At 29.5% G+C, this 19,343-nt stretch overlaps 1 protein-coding gene across 1 annotated transcript in view; it reads right to left on the bottom strand.

Annotated features, from left to right (window-relative positions):
• Positions 1 to 19,343, bottom strand: part of LOC132919647 (protein TANC2) — a 184,670-nt gene that overhangs the window by 110,176 nt on the left and 55,151 nt on the right. Inside the window, 1 exon segment of the mRNA XM_060981405.1 lies at positions 5,707 to 5,926. Coding sequence (XP_060837388.1) covers positions 5,707 to 5,926 — 220 coding nt within the window.

Here is a 19,343-nt window from a genome sequence, read left to right as displayed (position 1 = left end):
TTCGGGAAGTTTTTTTTTAAGGGACATGGGGAGTAATTACTAATTTACTCTGAAATTGCTTTGTCTGTCGTCTGATCTCATGTACGCTTATTATACGGTTAGGCGCCAGTTACCGTCTCTGTATCACAGTAATGCACATTGCACGTGTACAAAATTACACTTCACGGACTGTGATAGCCGCTGCAATCGTCGCCGGGACCTAAACACCACTAAGGATCCAAAAATATAAATGTATCGATCACTCGCGCCCAAACAGTCGTAATAGGCGGTCGTCTTGTCTGGCGCGCGCGTTATAATAATAATGTATAGATCTACGTAATAACGACAGTTTGGGACTCGGCGCAGTGTCTATATATATATGTGTGTGTGTAATGTGCATTTTAGTCATATGTACGCATCAAGACGTACATGGTCTTAGTGGAGATTTTCATTAGGAGCCTGCAGTCTATATAACCGTCGTGTAACGCCTTCGCCTATATAACATATTAAGACGGCACTAACGACCCGTCGTTATTCACTACCGGCGGTCGGTCTAAGATCCGGAGACGGCGTGTGTTGTAAAAGTATAATAATATTATAATAATATGTTTGAAAGCTATATTTTTATATACCAGAAAAGCCCGCGATGGAACATACCCGGCGCAGCATTTAAAAGTAACAGTGTTTGAAATATTTGCCACAGATATATAGAATAACGTCTACGTAGTTTCTGTCGACGGGCGATGGCTGCGCTAACGATCCGAGACATAAGCACAGTATATGTAAATGTGATATTAATAAATAATAAAAATTTAGCCATTATTCGGACTCCATAATTCATATATTATATTTTATTGCTATACTGGGATAGATAGGTAAGCGTGCCCGACAAAACAAGTTCCGAACGAGTTTTCTAAACAAAATGTCGTTTATAAATAGTATACTATAAGCTTCAAGCAAACTCGAGGATCAAGCAAAATTTTCAATGCACGGGCCAATCTAAAGTTTGAATGCTTTAAAAAACTATAAAAGTTTGATATCCTACAAAATGTTTTACTTTTTGTACTTTTTTAGAAAAGTATTATTATTTATGACGTACAATACTATATGAAATTATAACTATAAATGTTATGGTTAGTAAATCAAGAGTTTGATAGACTGATTTATCGAAAAATATGTAAGTATGAAAAAATCTAAGTCACTATAAAATATTTGTATTGTGCGTAGTTTATCTTTTTACCAAACAAAGTTTATGAGTACTTTTCGATGTAATGAGTGATTGTTATTGGAAAAATATTAGCTGTTAAAAAATGTAATGTTTTGTGTACAAGTAATTTAATAAACTAACTTTGTCTATATAGGTTCTTGTAGTTTTGATTTTTAATATTAATACCATTTACCGATAAATTAATGTATTATCGTTATAACTACAATATCTACAATCAATATACTTTAATAATAATTGAAAAGTTATGTTTCATCAAACGATAACACTATTGAACAATTGTATACGGCGTGTATACAGAAAAATAAGCAAATATATGGAACAAGTGAATACAATACGACCGAAAAAAGTGGACTAGAAGTTGAAGAAAATAAATTAGGGAACTAAGTTGCATCTGAACTCAGAATTATTAAATAACATAATATATTGTATAGCACATTTCATTTGATACACTCATACAAACGCGTGCAACACATTTATATGTATATAGTATAATATACGTTTTTTACTTTTGTTGTATTTACCATTTTCGAATGACGTAGGTTGATGGACTTTTTTTCGTACGTAATGTATTTATTCTTATCCGATAAAGTTATCGGATTGTTTACTTAGAGATGTTATGTGAAAAGTAGGTATATACTTTGTTGACGTGCATTTCCGTGCCAGCCCGATCGAGTGTGAATTTTAGTACCGTACTCGTATTATGAACTGTATTTTGTGCGATTTCATGCAATCAAAGTAAAATGTTCTGTACGACACCCAAAATATTTCGAAATTCGTTTTTCCGATGTCTTTATATTGTTTATAGTTTACAATAACGTGTGTATCTATTATGTAGAATTTTAAAATGCACATTGACTCATGACTGCAGTCTTACATCCATTAGGTATTACATATTTACGCAATAATTCCGTTTTTTGTTTATCTAAGTATCTACTTATACATTAAACAAGTAATATGATACAATGCAATATTTATGACATTGTTGTAAGTTCTGAATGGCGAGTTGCATAAAAAACAGTGATATTAGTTGGTAGGAATACCCGAAATACATTTAATGCGTATGATTAGAACAATTAATGTGTTTATCCTTTCCCGATTTACACGATTACACAATATTATAATAGATAAATAGAATATACTTACACCCTATCGCTATAAATCGATAACATTTTCTCACGCGGTGCTATTACATAACGTGAGTTAAAGATCCTATGAAAATATAATATATTTTTTTAAATGTTTTAAATTATTTATAATTTTTTTTTAAAACAATTTGTATCAAATGTAATATAAAGGTATATTATAAAGAATGTTGTGCAGTAGCTTAAAAATTTAATTTAATTAAATTCTAACGAAAACAATAAATAAAATTAAAAATATCGCTAATACAATTTAACAAATTTTCATTGAAAATATTACGTTATAATAATTGTATGATTTTTTTAAATATCAATTAAAACGTTTAAAACGTTTATGTATAAAATGTTTTAAGCAATAGAAAATGTTCAAAACAATTTTTTTTAAATTTATTCTAACCCTGAGTCTATATTTTATGATTAAATTAATATTTTATATCTACGCGGTTGTTAATGTTTATTTTTCACGGATAAAAATATCACTTTAATTTATTTTTGTAATTTGTGTATCGATTCTGCAAATAAAAATATTTGATGTCGAGGAATTCATAGAAGGTAGGATATACATAGGTACTTCAAATGCTGTAAGATGAATGAAAAATATAAATTTTGAATTTTTTTTTCACATTGTTCACAAAGCATTTAATCGATAATAAACCACATGATTTTCTATTTTCGATATTTAATATTATTATAATTTTCATTACGGGCTAATGAAACACAAACGTACTATTGTATTATAGGTATACCATAATCTAGTGTTTGGTGGATGAGGAGTTTATTTTAACCCTCGATATTCATATTAAAAGCTCGAATGATATCGCAATAATATTTTAATAATTTTACTATAAATCTAGTCGGTTTAGAGTCAATTACATAATAACTTCGGGTTGATTAATTATTTTGTGAATTTACAATATTATGTTTTATCAGAATAATAATGGCGATTGTGCGTTTAACTTGTCGACCTAATAACCATCCTCAGAATAATGGTGAAAATCGGAGATTATCGAATTAAACGCGTGCTACATTGTCAAGGAAATTACAATGGTACATCATTTGTAACGGTGCATTTTATATGAATGAAAACGTATTGTTGTAATGCGACGCGTTTGCCCTTATTATCGCATAAGAATGAATCAAAAATTATTTAAAACGACGTATACAGACATTAATGCGCGTACCTACATATAATTATACAAATATTAGAATATTATGGCATTTTGAACGTTGAGCGATATCAGATATTATTATAATAATTTACTACGTATTTTTTTGTGATTGCATTTCATGCTGCTGGAGTGATGTTTGCGAAACATGAAGTAGTGATTTTACATAACTCCGTATGTTGGACAGACGCAAAAGAATATAAGAAGAAAAAAATACATAATGTTTTGTGGTTTAGCGAGAGGAGTGCAGCAATGTAAAAATACAATAATAGAAAATTCGCGTGCTTTTAAGGCTTTTGTCCACACTGCAGTCGGAAATATATTATATTATAATTTGATTTATAAAAGCCACTGCGTATACACTGTAAGACGCGGAGTTGTACGCACACAAAAATGTATACTCACGTGTCTACGCTATTATTGTATTTACACGGTCCCGTACAAGAGAGATCCAAACGCGACAAACTAACATTGAATAAAAACATGTAATAATTTTTCATCGCATTTCATAGTACTGCACAAAAAAAATCAATCACGTGTACAAGCGCGTGAGGGTAAATATTATTTTCGCTGTTTGACTCGATCGTGTTTTGTAAAAATAGTAAAATATATGCGTATACACCGGCACGTTATATATATTATACGTATACCCACGACGAACTAGCTGTACTTACACCAAGTAGGTAACTAAATCGATAATACTACAAATGCGGGATTTGCGTTAGACGTAATAATACTATTGTACCACAAAAGTTGCGAGAATGGCGCATAAACTAACGTAATCGAAATCCCCACAAGTTTCGTCAAACAATATTTGGAAGACCTCGTTGGCCATTGAGCATTGTGCTGCGGTAGAAGTTGAGATTCTGTGTTTGGGTGGAAAAATATTTGGGTAAAATTAATTTAAGAGGCATGCACAGTGGTGGGTTTAAAATTGAAAGGATATCTACTCGGCAAAAACTTAATATTAACCACTAAAGGAAAGACTTATCCGCGAGTTTTACATTTTACTAATAATCTTTTTGCAGTAATTTAGTCTGTTTATAGAATAAAAAATAAACATTTTTAGTCAATCGATAAACCATATTTAAAATTTCACAAATTAATTATCGTTAACATCAAATTCTAATAAGATTGAGCATGATATTATGTGCAACGTTGCTATGTATCGTTTATTTTATAAGTTATTTTTTTTTTTTTGAAATGGCAAATAATAAGCTAATAAGGAAAAAAACACAATTTATTAGTCAAATCTTGTCAGCTTATGAAGAATCTATCAATATATACATATAATATATAATAATACATACATGTTACTTCATTGGTTGTAACTGGTTATATTATAATTATATAGTTACAACAGAATACAACTTGGAAGTTGATCACTGATTACAAGCTTAGTACAATTTCAATATATAATAGTTTATAATCTATAGTTACATTTAAAATATTACAAGTTGCTAACTTAATTATTTTTGTTAATTTCTTCAGGAAAATAATGACATAAAATAATATTTGTTTGCACGTGGAGTTAATAAGAAAAATATACGATGTAAGTAATTAATTAAATTCAAAAGTAAGGTATTAACATTTAAATGCATTAAATTATTAGTTACAGGACATTACACAATGTAATAACTAATATTTATATTACATTATACAATGTGTATGATCAATGGCAAGATCGTATAACATAAATAAAGTATAATATAAGCATTAAAACATAAAAAGATAAACTATATAATATTTTACTATTTTGAAACAAAATATGGATTTTAACTTATACATCAATATTAAAAATAATATTGATGATTAGATTTGGCAATGTTGGAACAAAAAAAAAAAAAACATGGTGCTCAATCATAAGACTAAATATTTTATTCTGATAAGTACCGTGATGCTATTTTATGGACAGGTATAATTTGATGTTTTTTTATTTCATTTTTCATAGTTAGATCGGGAAAATGCCTTAACGATTTTACTTCAAAGTTTTTTCGAGATATTTTTTATTATTGATTTTCAATATTTATAGACTCTACCGTCTCATTGACCGACGGATGAAATAACTTTATATTCATTATAAGGGAAAAGTGATTATAAGTTTACCAACAATGCTAATAATTATGACACTACGATCTGCCCGTACGACTGAAAATATGCGAATTTATGGGTTTGAGTTTTGAACGACACTTACCGCTCTCCCAGTTGGATTCAATGGTGACCAACGATTGGACGTAGTCATCGGCTGCCGTTACCGTCTCGTCAGCTACCTCGTCACCGCTGCCATCATCATTTCCGATATCCGGTTCCGGATCCCCGGCCTCGGGTTGCAACGGCGTCAACACGTAATCGTCATCGTCGGCACCATCGACGATGGTTTCGACGTCCATTGCGGTGGCTTTGTCTGGTAATAGCTGAAACATCAGACGGAATAATTATCATCTTGTATTTTAATAATATGTTAAGCGTTTCATTTTCGTTAAGAAAAACCAACCTCATGTTGTAGCCTTGAGTGTTGGAGTGCGTTTACCCGCTATTAAAATTAAAGTTGATAATTCAAATAGTCTATGTTTGCACGTTGGATTTCTTATGATATTACAGTATAATTTTTATTCGAGTTCTGAGTATATGGACAATATTACAATTTAAAAATGAATACCTAGCAAGAGTACCTCATCATTTCAAAATCATTAAAACATCGCGAGAAAATCAACGTACAAACACAGATAATATCCTAAATTTTAAGTTTTGTAATAGGTCAGTCCATTATGGTATTATAAAGCTAATATCAGCACAAGGTTGGTTCTGCTGAATGTAATAAATGTTTAGTATTGCGTGTGAATTAGAGCAAAAAAACAAATACGTATAGTGTGTTTATTACATTCTCTTAATCTGGAAGTTTGGAGGAAACTAGTCGAAGGGATAGTATATATTCAGGATTAACAAATAGGCCTTTTCTTAAATCCCTTAAAAATATATAATTGTGAAACTCACATCTTATATACTACATATATAATAATATACATTATATATATATAGGTAGCTGGTAGGTATATATAAATACATAATACATCTAGGCACAGTGTTGTTGGCGTTATTCGAGCGTTGGCGTCTTAGTGTGCAGAGTTTACACGCTTGAATATCGGTGTCACTTTATTCGGTGGGATGACTATGATTCATTCATATTTTAGGGCACAGACGTGATGGTGGCATTAGGCGTAATGTATATATATACATATGTTTTAACTTGCGTGTATTATTGTATGTTTTGATACTTTTAAGAGCATATTTTAAAATGTTTTAACGAATTAAGTACCAAGTTCTGGTTACCACTTAAGTACCCGGGGAATTTTATTATTTATACAACACAACCACGAGAAAAAATTGTCTATCTATGTACTTTGTTGAACGTATAATGGTGCATTCTAGCCTTTAGGTACCTATGACTCACGCATCTTTGTAATAATATAATGCAGTGCTCGAAATAGAACGCTTATAAAATCAAAATGGCAATTGTATCTTTTTGTTTTCAAAATTTTAAAACAATTTACTCATGACTCGAAACCTTTTTTGTCTATATAGACCAATTATTCACGCCACCTCATTTTAACGACAACAAAGGATTTATGTACGGCACGTCTACGCTGTCTTTATATCAATTTTTTTTTCATTTACGAGAATAAATATATAACATACTATTATAATATGTTTATAATTTATTATACTAACAAATAGTCAAATAGGTAAACATTTTTGTTTTAACAAAAGTATATTTTAGATTTCATACATCGTAACTCTGAATTTACTAGAATAAAGTTAAATATTAAATTAAAATTTCAGTGTATAATATTACAACAACTTTTTAATTTAGTAAATTCAATTGCTCAGTATACCTATACGATTGACGGTTCAATGTTCACAATAATTTCCACATAGCTTCATATATTATATGTTGTTTTTTATATTATGCGTTTGCTACTGAAATTTCATCAGCCGAATTCCAATACCTTTGACTAACCATGAGCGAACATATTTTTCAGGATTGAATTCGGTGACAGTGAGTCAATACAATAAATAATTAAAATCGCGGGCTTTGAAATACGTACATTTTTAGCAATGTTTATAACAACGGTATTGATTGTTTATTTGAAACCGTGAGCGTTTCTGTCAATGTATTGACTATATACAAAAACAAATTCTACTTTTTATTTTTTATCGTTTTAATAAAGAACGTAATAACTATAACGGTGTATATTAAATATTTTTCTATTTTGTCAATATGAACGGACGTAAAGGCTATAATATTGTGAACCACGGAACGCCATTTCGGTAAATTTCGAGCCGGTGCAGAGATCAGTAGATATATTATATACAAGTGGCGGTGGTCAAACTTTACAGTGTATGTACAATGTACGGCTGGTGATAATAATAATAAAAAAAATTACGCTCCACCGCCTCGGTTTGTAAACCGGATGTGTGTCAATCGTCATGAATCGCGTAAATATATTATAATACCGCAGCGCTCGGGAATATGACACGCGCCTTCGCCGGACGCTGCGGGCGATAAGTCATATTACTGCAGAGTGTAATAACATAACGTCATACCAAAATATACCTATAATAGGTACATATACAGACATACAGTTGTATCGCAGTACCATATAATCATACATAATATATATGTATATATGGTACATGTAACTATATAATACACGAATAATGATAATATTATATAAATACAAATCGCCCGTCGTCTGCGTGACCGTTATTTTTTTATTTCGTCAAGTCATCGACGGGCGTACTACCTTACATTATTTTAGTATTATTATTATTATTATTATTTTTGCGTATGCACAACTTTATAATATACGACTACGCACGCGACGCCCGCGATAATTAATAAATCCAAACGCCGTCGCGTACGGGCCGCGCAGTCGAGTGAACAATATAACACCGGCGCTCGAGCCCAGGCTTCCAGGAAACGGCGCTTTGCAGGCGTTCAAAGAGTTGCGCACTGTTATTATTTTATTTTAATTTCTTTTTTCCCTTCGAGAGTTTGAGACTTCATCACCGTCACCGTCATATTATTATGCGCTCGGCGGCTCTGCGACACGTAGCTGACGTACATGCGTTATAATAAAGACGCACACGTTTCTCGGAACGGGACGATACGGAGTCGACAAGACGACGATACGCAGCAGCCAACAGCCACGCCGATTCGTGTGAAATATTATGCCGTGGACCGTGGTCCAAATATTTTAATTTCAATAACCACCCGCGCGCACCGATTTTCGTGATATCATCAAATAGGAACGTCGTTGGCTTTTCGAAAAAATGTCGTTTATATAATCAATAGAATCGTGTTTTATAAGACACCATCGCGCAGTATTAGTATATGTGAGAAATAAAAATGTCATCATATATCTAAATTCGTTTGTCAATCAAATATCGTACGGGCCTATCCAAACTGTGAATAATACGCATTATACCAAGGCCGATATATCATGCGTATTTTCAACAAAAATTAATTGTTCAGAAAGTCGTAGTAAACGAGTTTTAGAGTCGATACAAATAATTGTTCGGAGGCATACTGACTTCTAAAATTTCTAGCAACGAAATAGTATTTCGTCCCTAGTGCATAGTAGCTGAGAAAACGGAGATTGGCCAACGACAACATAATATTATTATAATAATAATGCGCAGTATATTTTCTTTCCCATTTTATTTCGTTACAATTTTTTTTATTTTTATCTCGCCGTGTTGGTTTCGTTTTTAACGAACACGCCCGCGCAGGTATCGTTTTTGCGGTTTTCATCTCCGGTATTCCTATGTACCTACTGCACTGCGCCGAAACCGTATAAATCCACTGCGGCGGGTCATTCGATCGGTTATCATGATATTATTATTAAAAATTATGATTAACGTACGTCCTGCCTGCTGCGGCAGTATGGTAAAGCGCAAGGGGTTAACCTCGCGGACGCAACGAGATATTTTAGACCTAAAATCATTTTCAAATTATTAATACCGCGACGGCGAATTTGACGGATTCAAATGCGGTCGCGTAATAACAACAATCGGAAAAAATCTATTATGATATTATATTTATAAAAAAAAAATTTGCATTACTAGTTGCGGAAGTCAATTATATATCACAGCCATCACTACTGCCATGTTTCGAAATCAAAATACACGTAAATTATTACACCTATTATACATTATAATATTCGCGTTCGTTTTATGTGCACTTACACAGTCACTAAACCGAACAGCGCTATATCATAAACGTAAAACGTTTATTATTATTATACACGATAGGTATAATGTTATACGATATTGCATATTTTATTATTATTATTTATCATAATGTACATATAGTCCTAGTTTCTATTATAATACCGGGAGGATTACTTTAGGGCTGGTAGTGGTTTTTTTATCGCTAAATGTGTAAAAAAATATCATACATCGATGTTTTAAAGAGTTTATGTTTTTCCGTACCTCTGATATAAAAGTATACAAAGGAAAAAGACTCATGTAAAAATTGTAAAAATATTAATATCTACCGTGTTTATATAAAACATTCAACTATATTAAATTGTGTTAGGTAGGTATACATGAATCGACGAATCGTATTAAAAACAGAAATTCTTACTAAACAAAAACAATTATAACAACTGCTCAACTACTTCAATAAATTGCTTAAAAAATACCTTAGTACTTAAAAAAAAAAAATCAAAGTAAAATCAAGTTTTATAAAAAAGATTCGAAAATAAAAATATAAATCGGAATAATAAATAAATAAGTTTGAATAGATTATTATGAATATATTACTATATTACTACATTAAAAGTGTTAACCGCATTATAAATTAAAACGTTGAAAGTTAAAAAAAAAACAAATTTGGAATGAGCGAATAAATAATTGTAAGTAGATTATTAATTAAAACTAATAACTATTAAGTACCTTTTAACCATATATAATATATGTGTATAGGTATATACATACTGACAATTTATGTGGTTTTTATCTTCTAATGAAATGAAAATAATCAATTTTCCTGGCATTACAACTTGTATTATTAATGGAATTTATGTCGTTATTTTTAATTGCACTGTGCCTATACTGCCTAACAAGTGTTTATGGTAACTGTCCTTGAACGTAAATCAATATTCTTACGTTATAGATTTAACGCGTGAAAGTCGATTAGGAATCTATTAAAACACTTTCAATTGATAATTAGCGTATGTTTAAGCAGTTATAAGTTATAAGTACCTACCTACTTACGAATCGAGTTTATTTATTTAACGAGCAAAAAAAAAAAAAATAAAAACGCAAAACCCATTCATTAACCGCACGGTTAATGGTTGTTGTTCTGTTAAGGATTTTCTTAAAACAATTTCTCTTCCATGAAATTTTGTTTCAAAACCAACTTCAAATGCTATTCCGAACAATAATACTCTCGTATATAACGCTACGTTATAATTAAGTATAGGTATATATTATACATGTATTATACTACTATGTGTGCATGTCGTATAAGGTTATACGATATATGACGTATAAGTTACCGCAAAGAAACAATTTAAAAAAGTATTAAGCTTAAAAAATAATACTAACGAGGGCGAGCGCGAAATTAGCCGAGGTCGTTTGTTGTTTTGATACCCATTACTGTTTAGTGTGGTTTTAATTTATATTACATTTTAATTATCCGAGCGAGGCGAGACATTCACAAAAACACGCTATACACACACGCGTCCTACGGCCGACTTCCCTTTTATTCGCGTGTATTTTGACACGTATAGCTGGAGCTATATATAATGTACGAGCGAGATAACAACTGTCGAAATATTATAATTGACGTAGGAACCTAACTAATTCTGTACGCAATTTAAATGTCCTACAGACACGGGTCGAGTTCGGTGTAATCATCCAGCTGTATAGACGACGCGCATATTAATTTATTATTGTACATATAAAAAAAAAAATGTATATATATATCTAACGACATTCTTATGACTGTGATTACCCGTTGATAATGTCGTTTTAATACGGAATATCGAAGTGGCATATGGTCGAATTGGTCGAGTCCAGAACATAATATTATATGTATGTTCTTTCCATCGCCAGTTTTGAAGCAATCAAAACAATTTCTATCACTTACATCACGAGTACGGGATTCACATAATAGATAGATACTATGCGAGTCAGTACACGTCTTATAATAACATCGCGACTTTATCATAATATAATTTATTGTGTCGGTATGGGCAGTCCAGGATTATTATGCAATAGCTGTATTATCGGGTCAAGTATGGAGTGTCTTTTACCAAAGAATGGCATTTTATTTTATAATAATAATTATTGTTAATAGTCCAAAGTTCAATAAATTAAAGAAAAAAACTTATGTTATAATATTTTTGTTTATCGTTTTAAGCTGAGGCGTATAATACAAAGACAATAGCCATCATAGTCCATTTTATATCAATAACATTTGAAATAATTTATTTAAATAATGCTGTGTACCATTGTTATTTCTAACATTAGATGTTTATCTTTGTGTAAACACGCATTATTTTTAATGTACCTATTATTATTTATAAAATATAAGGTTTAACAACTAACATTGAAAAAACTAAAAATTGAATACTTTTTGGATATATATATATAGATGTATAGGATTACATAGAAAAAATAATAAAAGTTATAAATGATTGAACATTTTTCTTAAATTGCCTTATAACTGCAGGCTATTAAAAACAATATGTTATTTAGGCTTGGCTCGGGCTTAACCCGGCCATGGATATAAGAAAGCATCATTTCGCGATCGGAGTTAATACAATTTTCCAGTAAACTTTCTTACCAAGGTTTTTGGTATTAAGGTCCTAGCTAAGCATGCCTGTGCTAATATGACAGACTTTGATATGGATAGTTCGTGTATTTAATGTAATATTATTATGTTTGATTTCGGTATTTGATACGAAATTCAATTATTTTCAAGTACACTATTAATTATAAAATGCCCACATATTTTTCAGATAAATAATTCGTTATAAAAAATCATTACATACCAACAGCAAATATTAGATTTTTTTTTAACGCAATAAACGACGTCATATATTATATCAACCATAATTCACAAGTCGAGTCAGCGCTTGTTTCCCGTTTTGTGAAAGACCGTTTGAACTGGATTTTCATAGTACCTCAAAGTATACAAACCGGATATTAAAACAACTACGTATACGAGAACACGATAAATATTAGCTTTTTTAAATTTTGCAAATAAAATATCTAGTACCACCAGCCATGTCCAATACTTACACGTGATATAGGTAACTGCATATTATTGTGCAATATGTGATAGTATTATTTTCATTTTCACATTTGGCCGACAGACTAATAAACTTTGTCTTTGATAAAACGGCTCACGAATATAACATTTTATAACCTTATTTATTCGTCATCTTTTCCGAAGCAATGAAAAATATAATAATAGAATTCTTTTTTTCTTTTTCTCTGCATAAAACGAACTTAGATCTATAAATCAACTAACACTCTCATTATTTGTTGGTAAATAACCATTGTCCCACTCGTCACACGCGCTTTTTATCCGTGAACGTATATAATAGTAGCTACCTAGTATGTATAACATTTTCGTATATTCTTCGTGAATAAAGCACGAGTCGAATCCGATCGATGTGATTAATTAACGAAAAATCGATGCGAATCTCGACAACCATATACGTATATTATTGTTTATTATACGATATCCTACATAATATGTGTGTGGGACTGTGGGTGTGTGTGTGTGTGTGCACTCTGCTGCCTTACAGAATTATTTATAAATACGAGCATTAAGTTATTGGTAAAAAGTTTTCGATTCTATTTCGTCTCTGGGGTAAAATATCCATCTTTGCGTTACAGTCATACCGCACACTAACTTCATCCTATATTATGTACATTTCTATAAAGAACTGTATACAATATCATTTAAGCATAGAACTTTTAAGCAATAAGTATTGGCTATATATAGTTAGTTGCATATATTAAGTCGGGAAAATATTCATATACAGGGTGATTTACTAAGAACGCTTATCCCTTTATTATCCTTAAACGTCGCTTTTGGAAATTTGAAGCATAATATATAACTATGAAGATAGCGTATTAAAATATTCAGATAAGGAGTATTCTGCAGTGGAGACACAAGCTTCTCTCTTCCAACTGATTATACTCGTTATTGTCTTCATTATTGCTTTTTTTGTTAATCGTTAAACACTCTTTTGAAAATTTTGATGCATTTAAGTTGAATCCCGAACGAATAGTTGTGCAGAGTTTATTATGCATTATATATACTTAGCATAATAGTTCATATTAATTGTTTTGCGTAAAATAAAAAAAATGAGAGTATAATATGTAATGTATTTTAGTCTATTACTTAATATATTTTTATAATATTTTTAAAATTTTTAAGTGTAATTTTTATTAATTAGATAGGCACTATAGTTTTTAATGAAAGCAAAACAAAATTAATTAATAATAGCTCACATATCTTCAAAGCCCGTCTTCGTATTATTTTATTTAGTGCAAGGAGTTGAATAAAACTCAGAAACTAATTCGTTTGAATTTTGATTTATTATGTAAATCAGAATGTTCAAAAAATTAATATGTTTAACAATTTGCAGTAAAATATTGTATCGTTATTATATATATTTTACATTGCTCGTGAAGTAAAAAATATTAGGCGTGATTAGAGGTAAAAGTGGAAGTGAGCACGTTTGGTGAATCACTCTGTATTATAATAATCGCGTTAAGAAATAAACTCATATCATAGCTATATAGTTCAAACCTTTTCATTTTAAGTATTTTGTTAAAAGCAAACGAATTCGGATATTTCAGATTCTGAGCGGAGCAATGAATGTATTGATTTTATCATGACGTGTGTTTTATTCTAGTCTAATCGAGTACACGATAAGTTGTTGATAAAATGCTATATATATATATATATATATGGAATATGAATGCTTAAATTATCTATGATTTTGTTTTTTGAGACTACTCATGTTAACACTTTGCGCTCGCTAAATAATACACAGAATTAACGGAAGACGAATGTGAATTTTAAACCGATTTCTTAATTTTTCAGCGAGTAATTTATTTTTCAGAACACTTTTTTGTTCATATATATCAAGTGACACTTAACCGTAAAAACAATGACTATGGAATGAATATTAATTATATTATATTATACACATGTATGAACATTATGTACATAATGTATAATATGTATAATGAATATCGCATCAATGTTTCTTTTAAATATTTTAAATTTTAATTAAAAATCAATTAATTAAAAATGAAAATCATATATGAAACAAAGAAACACTCACGAATAAGAATAATAATTGGCATGCAATACAATTCAAAGAATAAGTATGCAAATGAGTGTATACAGAAATTACGACAAAGCACTTATTCAAAGACATTGTCTTTTGTTTGTATATACCTAAATAGTAAATATGAAAATAAAATAAAAAATCATCTATTTATAATAAAATCTGATAAATACCCAGTGCAAAAGTTACAAACCATAATTATTTACATTTTATATTCAAAATAATGTCAAAACATATAACTATATGGTTAAATGTTATTGTATTTAAGTGATCTATTATATAAGCATCGAAAGTGTTTTTCTATACAGTATCGAACAGGTTAAAAACGGAATTATGTATTATTTTTAATAAAAACTATTATACCTAATAAGATTAATTCTTTTGCACCCTTGTCGGATATAGTAAAACATTCCATTAAAAAAAAAATAGGTTTAGCGATTATAAAGTAACAAATTTGAAACGGTTTTTCAAAAACTATTCGTAATAGGCAATAGCTGCAGTATTTTGTTATTTGCAAACTGCGAACCCCCAGCCCTATTTTGACCGGTTTTGACATACGAAATTACACAAATAAAGAAATTCCTATGTATTATAATATATTATTTTTATTTATATGTAGTTTACGAGTATCTTATATCCTATTTATTATAGTACGGTGATATATCCGATAAAAAACTATGTATCTAAACAATTAATAAAAATATCGCAAATAAATTATATAAATCGAATAATGCGTTATCGTCTTTAAAAACGGCGAGGTTATAAATTTTAACGAACGTTCAATGATTTCAAAATGTATTGTGGACGGCGTTTACTGAATATAAATCACGATTGATATTTTCTAGGTAATTGAAAAAAAAATGTATTATAGGTATTTTTAAAACTTGGATGATATAAAATGAATTGTTCTTGTACCAAATAAACCATTTCAAAAACAAAATCTCTTGTTATTCGTCTTACAAAAAAAAAAAAATAAATAATAATAATACAACTACCTAGATAGAAATTAGAGAGAATATTGTATTTAAACCGTGCTTTTTCGAGCAAAATTAAGTGGCGAGCTACTTATAATCACAAGAAGAATGAATGGAAATTCAAGTAAAAACAACAATAAATGATTGAAACGTGAATTTTAATTAGATTATAGTTACATTAAGCCGAACACAGCCGAATCAATTAATATTATTACAGTATAATATGTATGTTGATTATATAAAAACATATACTGTACAAGGTGTATACTGTATATTTCTATAATTTGTATAGGTTAGGTTTACCTATGTGTTATTATTAACTTGTTTGATTGTTATATTTTGTTAATTAACTAATTGACAATATTGTGATTGATATTAATTGATTATAATATATAATTATAAAACATAATGCAATGTTTTCAACTAAAATGCGAAACAATCAAAAACAGAGTTGCTCTCGGTTTTTTGATTCAATTTTTATACAAATATAGTACATATACAATGTGAAATTACGTTCGAGTAGCTAGACGGCAATAATCAATAATGTTAACACGCATTGATGATTTCTTCAGTAATCAAATAAAGCGTCATAGCGGGGCATCGTATCGACACTAATGCTAAATTAATAAATTTTTGTATTTTTACTGTTTTTGAAAGCTAAGTTTCCCCTCTCAAATATGTTCGTGTCTTATATTTTCATCTTTTATAATTAATAAAATTAAAAAATTACGAATTGTTAATAAGTATTAATAGTGAAAACATTATTGGAAATGTTCTGAAATAATCTTGTTATAATTATTTTTATGTCATTTAGTGATGTTTAGATTCTGAGCGGAACGATGATTGTACAGAATTTACAATTTTAACTTTACACATTTCGTAATATATTATGTAACAAAATATACGTATCGCTGACATTATAATAATATTGTTATAGTTAAAAGGATCTCTAAGCATTTCGTCTGATTTTCAGATAATTCACAACACATAAAGTTTGATTTTCTATGTATATATAATTTTTGGCCGTTTGTAATTAAAAACTTCTGATCGTGTGTGTCCATTATATGTTTTAGTATTGAAAATCCTTTGCTGAGCGATAACGTAAGTACGGTAAATTTTCTATGTCCCGAAAACGGGTTAGATGCATAATATTACCAGCCTTAACCGACTGCTGCCTGCTACCTATCGTACCTAAATATATTAGAATCGGACTGGCCAATAAGTTTAACTGATATAGGCACCAGGCACGTGCATATAAAACCATTGCAAGGAAGACAGCTCATAAATCGTAACCAAAATAAATTACAAACAAAAAGTTTCAATGTATATATAAGTGAAAAATGTTAACGTGTACACTTCGGGCGAACCCCTTCTCTGCAAACCCTTCGAAAAACGTGCCTGACGATTGGTTTTTCGGCACGAGTACGGGTGCAGTTTGATTTCTTTTGCATCGTGAAAACATAAGCACAAACCACGAACGAACGACGCGCAAAATTATAGAATTTTGAAACGACGAATAAAAAAAAATATACGAGTATAAGTTTTAAAATCTCTGCACTGTAGTGAATAGGCACAGATAAATTACGTCCATAAATTTATTATCATTATAATGTATAAGTATGCGCGTGCAGGTGTTTAATTGAAGTTTATAAACAAATTAACCTATTGTCCAATTATAAAGTTTGTCTGGATAAATAGAACGTAATGCACGTGTGCATGCGCTTAAGTCCATCTATATTATGTAAGGGATGTTGCGTTCCCGCGAGAAATTACTAATTATAAGTGGTTATAACTGCATTATCTCACACCATTTTAAATTAGTGAATTTCCACGAGACACTTACCCGTCAACCGTCAAGCTATATATACTGTTTGATTTATTTCGAATACGAATTAAGATAAAAACTAATGATCATTCGTTGAACTTCGTGGTTTTACATAATTCAGCTTGTGCACACGAGCAAGCTATATTATATGTATTTATAATATATGGTACACAAATTATTGTGACGCGATCTAATTGTGGAATTTAAGAATTTACGTAATTCTATTAGGCCGCGCGGTGTGAAGAAAATTGCTATAATATAATATTCCTGGTGTATAATTATTATAATGAATAACGTCTGGAGTTAATATTTTATACGTATCTATAAAACAAGCATATAAAAAGACGCCTCGGGACTGTATAATTATTTTTTCTATTTCTTTTTGTTATAATACGGATGCATAATAATTATTGCTTTTAAATATAGCTCACGCGGCTGGTGCTATTTCCAAAACAGGAATTTGCGTGTAAACACAATTGGTAACTTTTCGACTTAATTGAGCAGGTCCTGAAATGTTTTCTCTCCAATAGCATTAATAGCATTATACTTAAATATAATAAAGTGTTATAGTTTATCTATATAAAAAGTTGTTGAATAAATCTTTGATTTTATATCTCAAGCAAATCGTTATAACGTATAAGCAAAGTTATATTATATGTGAAATTGAAGTGTATTCAAAGTTTTATCGCAATCTTATTTATAGTTTGCAATTTTTATAGTGTCTAAGCCTTAGGCGAATTTCAAGTTGATAAATTAAAAATATTTTCCAAAGTGAATATTTTTTGAGATAATTTTTGTAAGGGTACTATAAAGGGACCTCTACATATATTTATTTAAAACACGTTTATTAGAGAAAGAAAAAATGACGCATTACTGCTACACAGGAATTTAATAATATATAAAATAATAAATAATAATAACTGAAGTAAGTAGGTATTAGGGCATGTGCATATATATTTATATATATTTTATACTATATATAGTGAATATAAATAAAAAAGGACATAAACATAAATGAGTATAATAATAATGCAGTAAGCTGTAAATAAAAATAATTTTAATATTTTCATTTTCATATTTAATAAATTCACCTACGCAGTAACGGAAGTTAAACTCTCAAAAGATTAAATATTTTTGGTTTTTTTTTAATAAAGAACTTATAAATAACAAAAGTTCATGGTAGATACTTAATGTCACAAAAATTAATAATATAATTATAATAATAATATTTTTTTTTATTAAAAAAGTTATATATTGTGTCACACCTCATGATTAAAATCAAAATAAAATAATAATTGATTTTTATACTTGTCTTAAAAATTATTTTATCATTAATACTACGCTTATTAGAATCTATAAATAACACTTTATGAAATACATAAAATATAGTATTATATTTCTCAGTAAAATTATTTGTAAGGTGAAATCGTATAAATTTAAAACTATTAATATATTATACATTAATAATTGTTTTTTACGTCACAAATAAGTTACGTAATGTACGTAAAACAATGTTCATTATTAGGAAAACATGGTAAGTAAAGAAATTAAATTTTCGTTATTTTTATTTAAAAAAAACATGTATAAATTTCAGGTAAATAAAAACAAAGAAGAAATGTCATCTTTGATTTTACTCATGAATCAA

Source organism: Rhopalosiphum padi, chromosome 1 (genome assembly GCF_020882245.1).
Source record: "Rhopalosiphum padi isolate XX-2018 chromosome 1, ASM2088224v1, whole genome shotgun sequence".
NCBI lineage: Eukaryota > Metazoa > Arthropoda > Insecta > Hemiptera > Aphididae > Rhopalosiphum > Rhopalosiphum padi.
The sequence above is the reverse complement of the archived record's forward strand: the minus strand, read 5'-3'. Positions and strand labels throughout refer to the sequence as shown.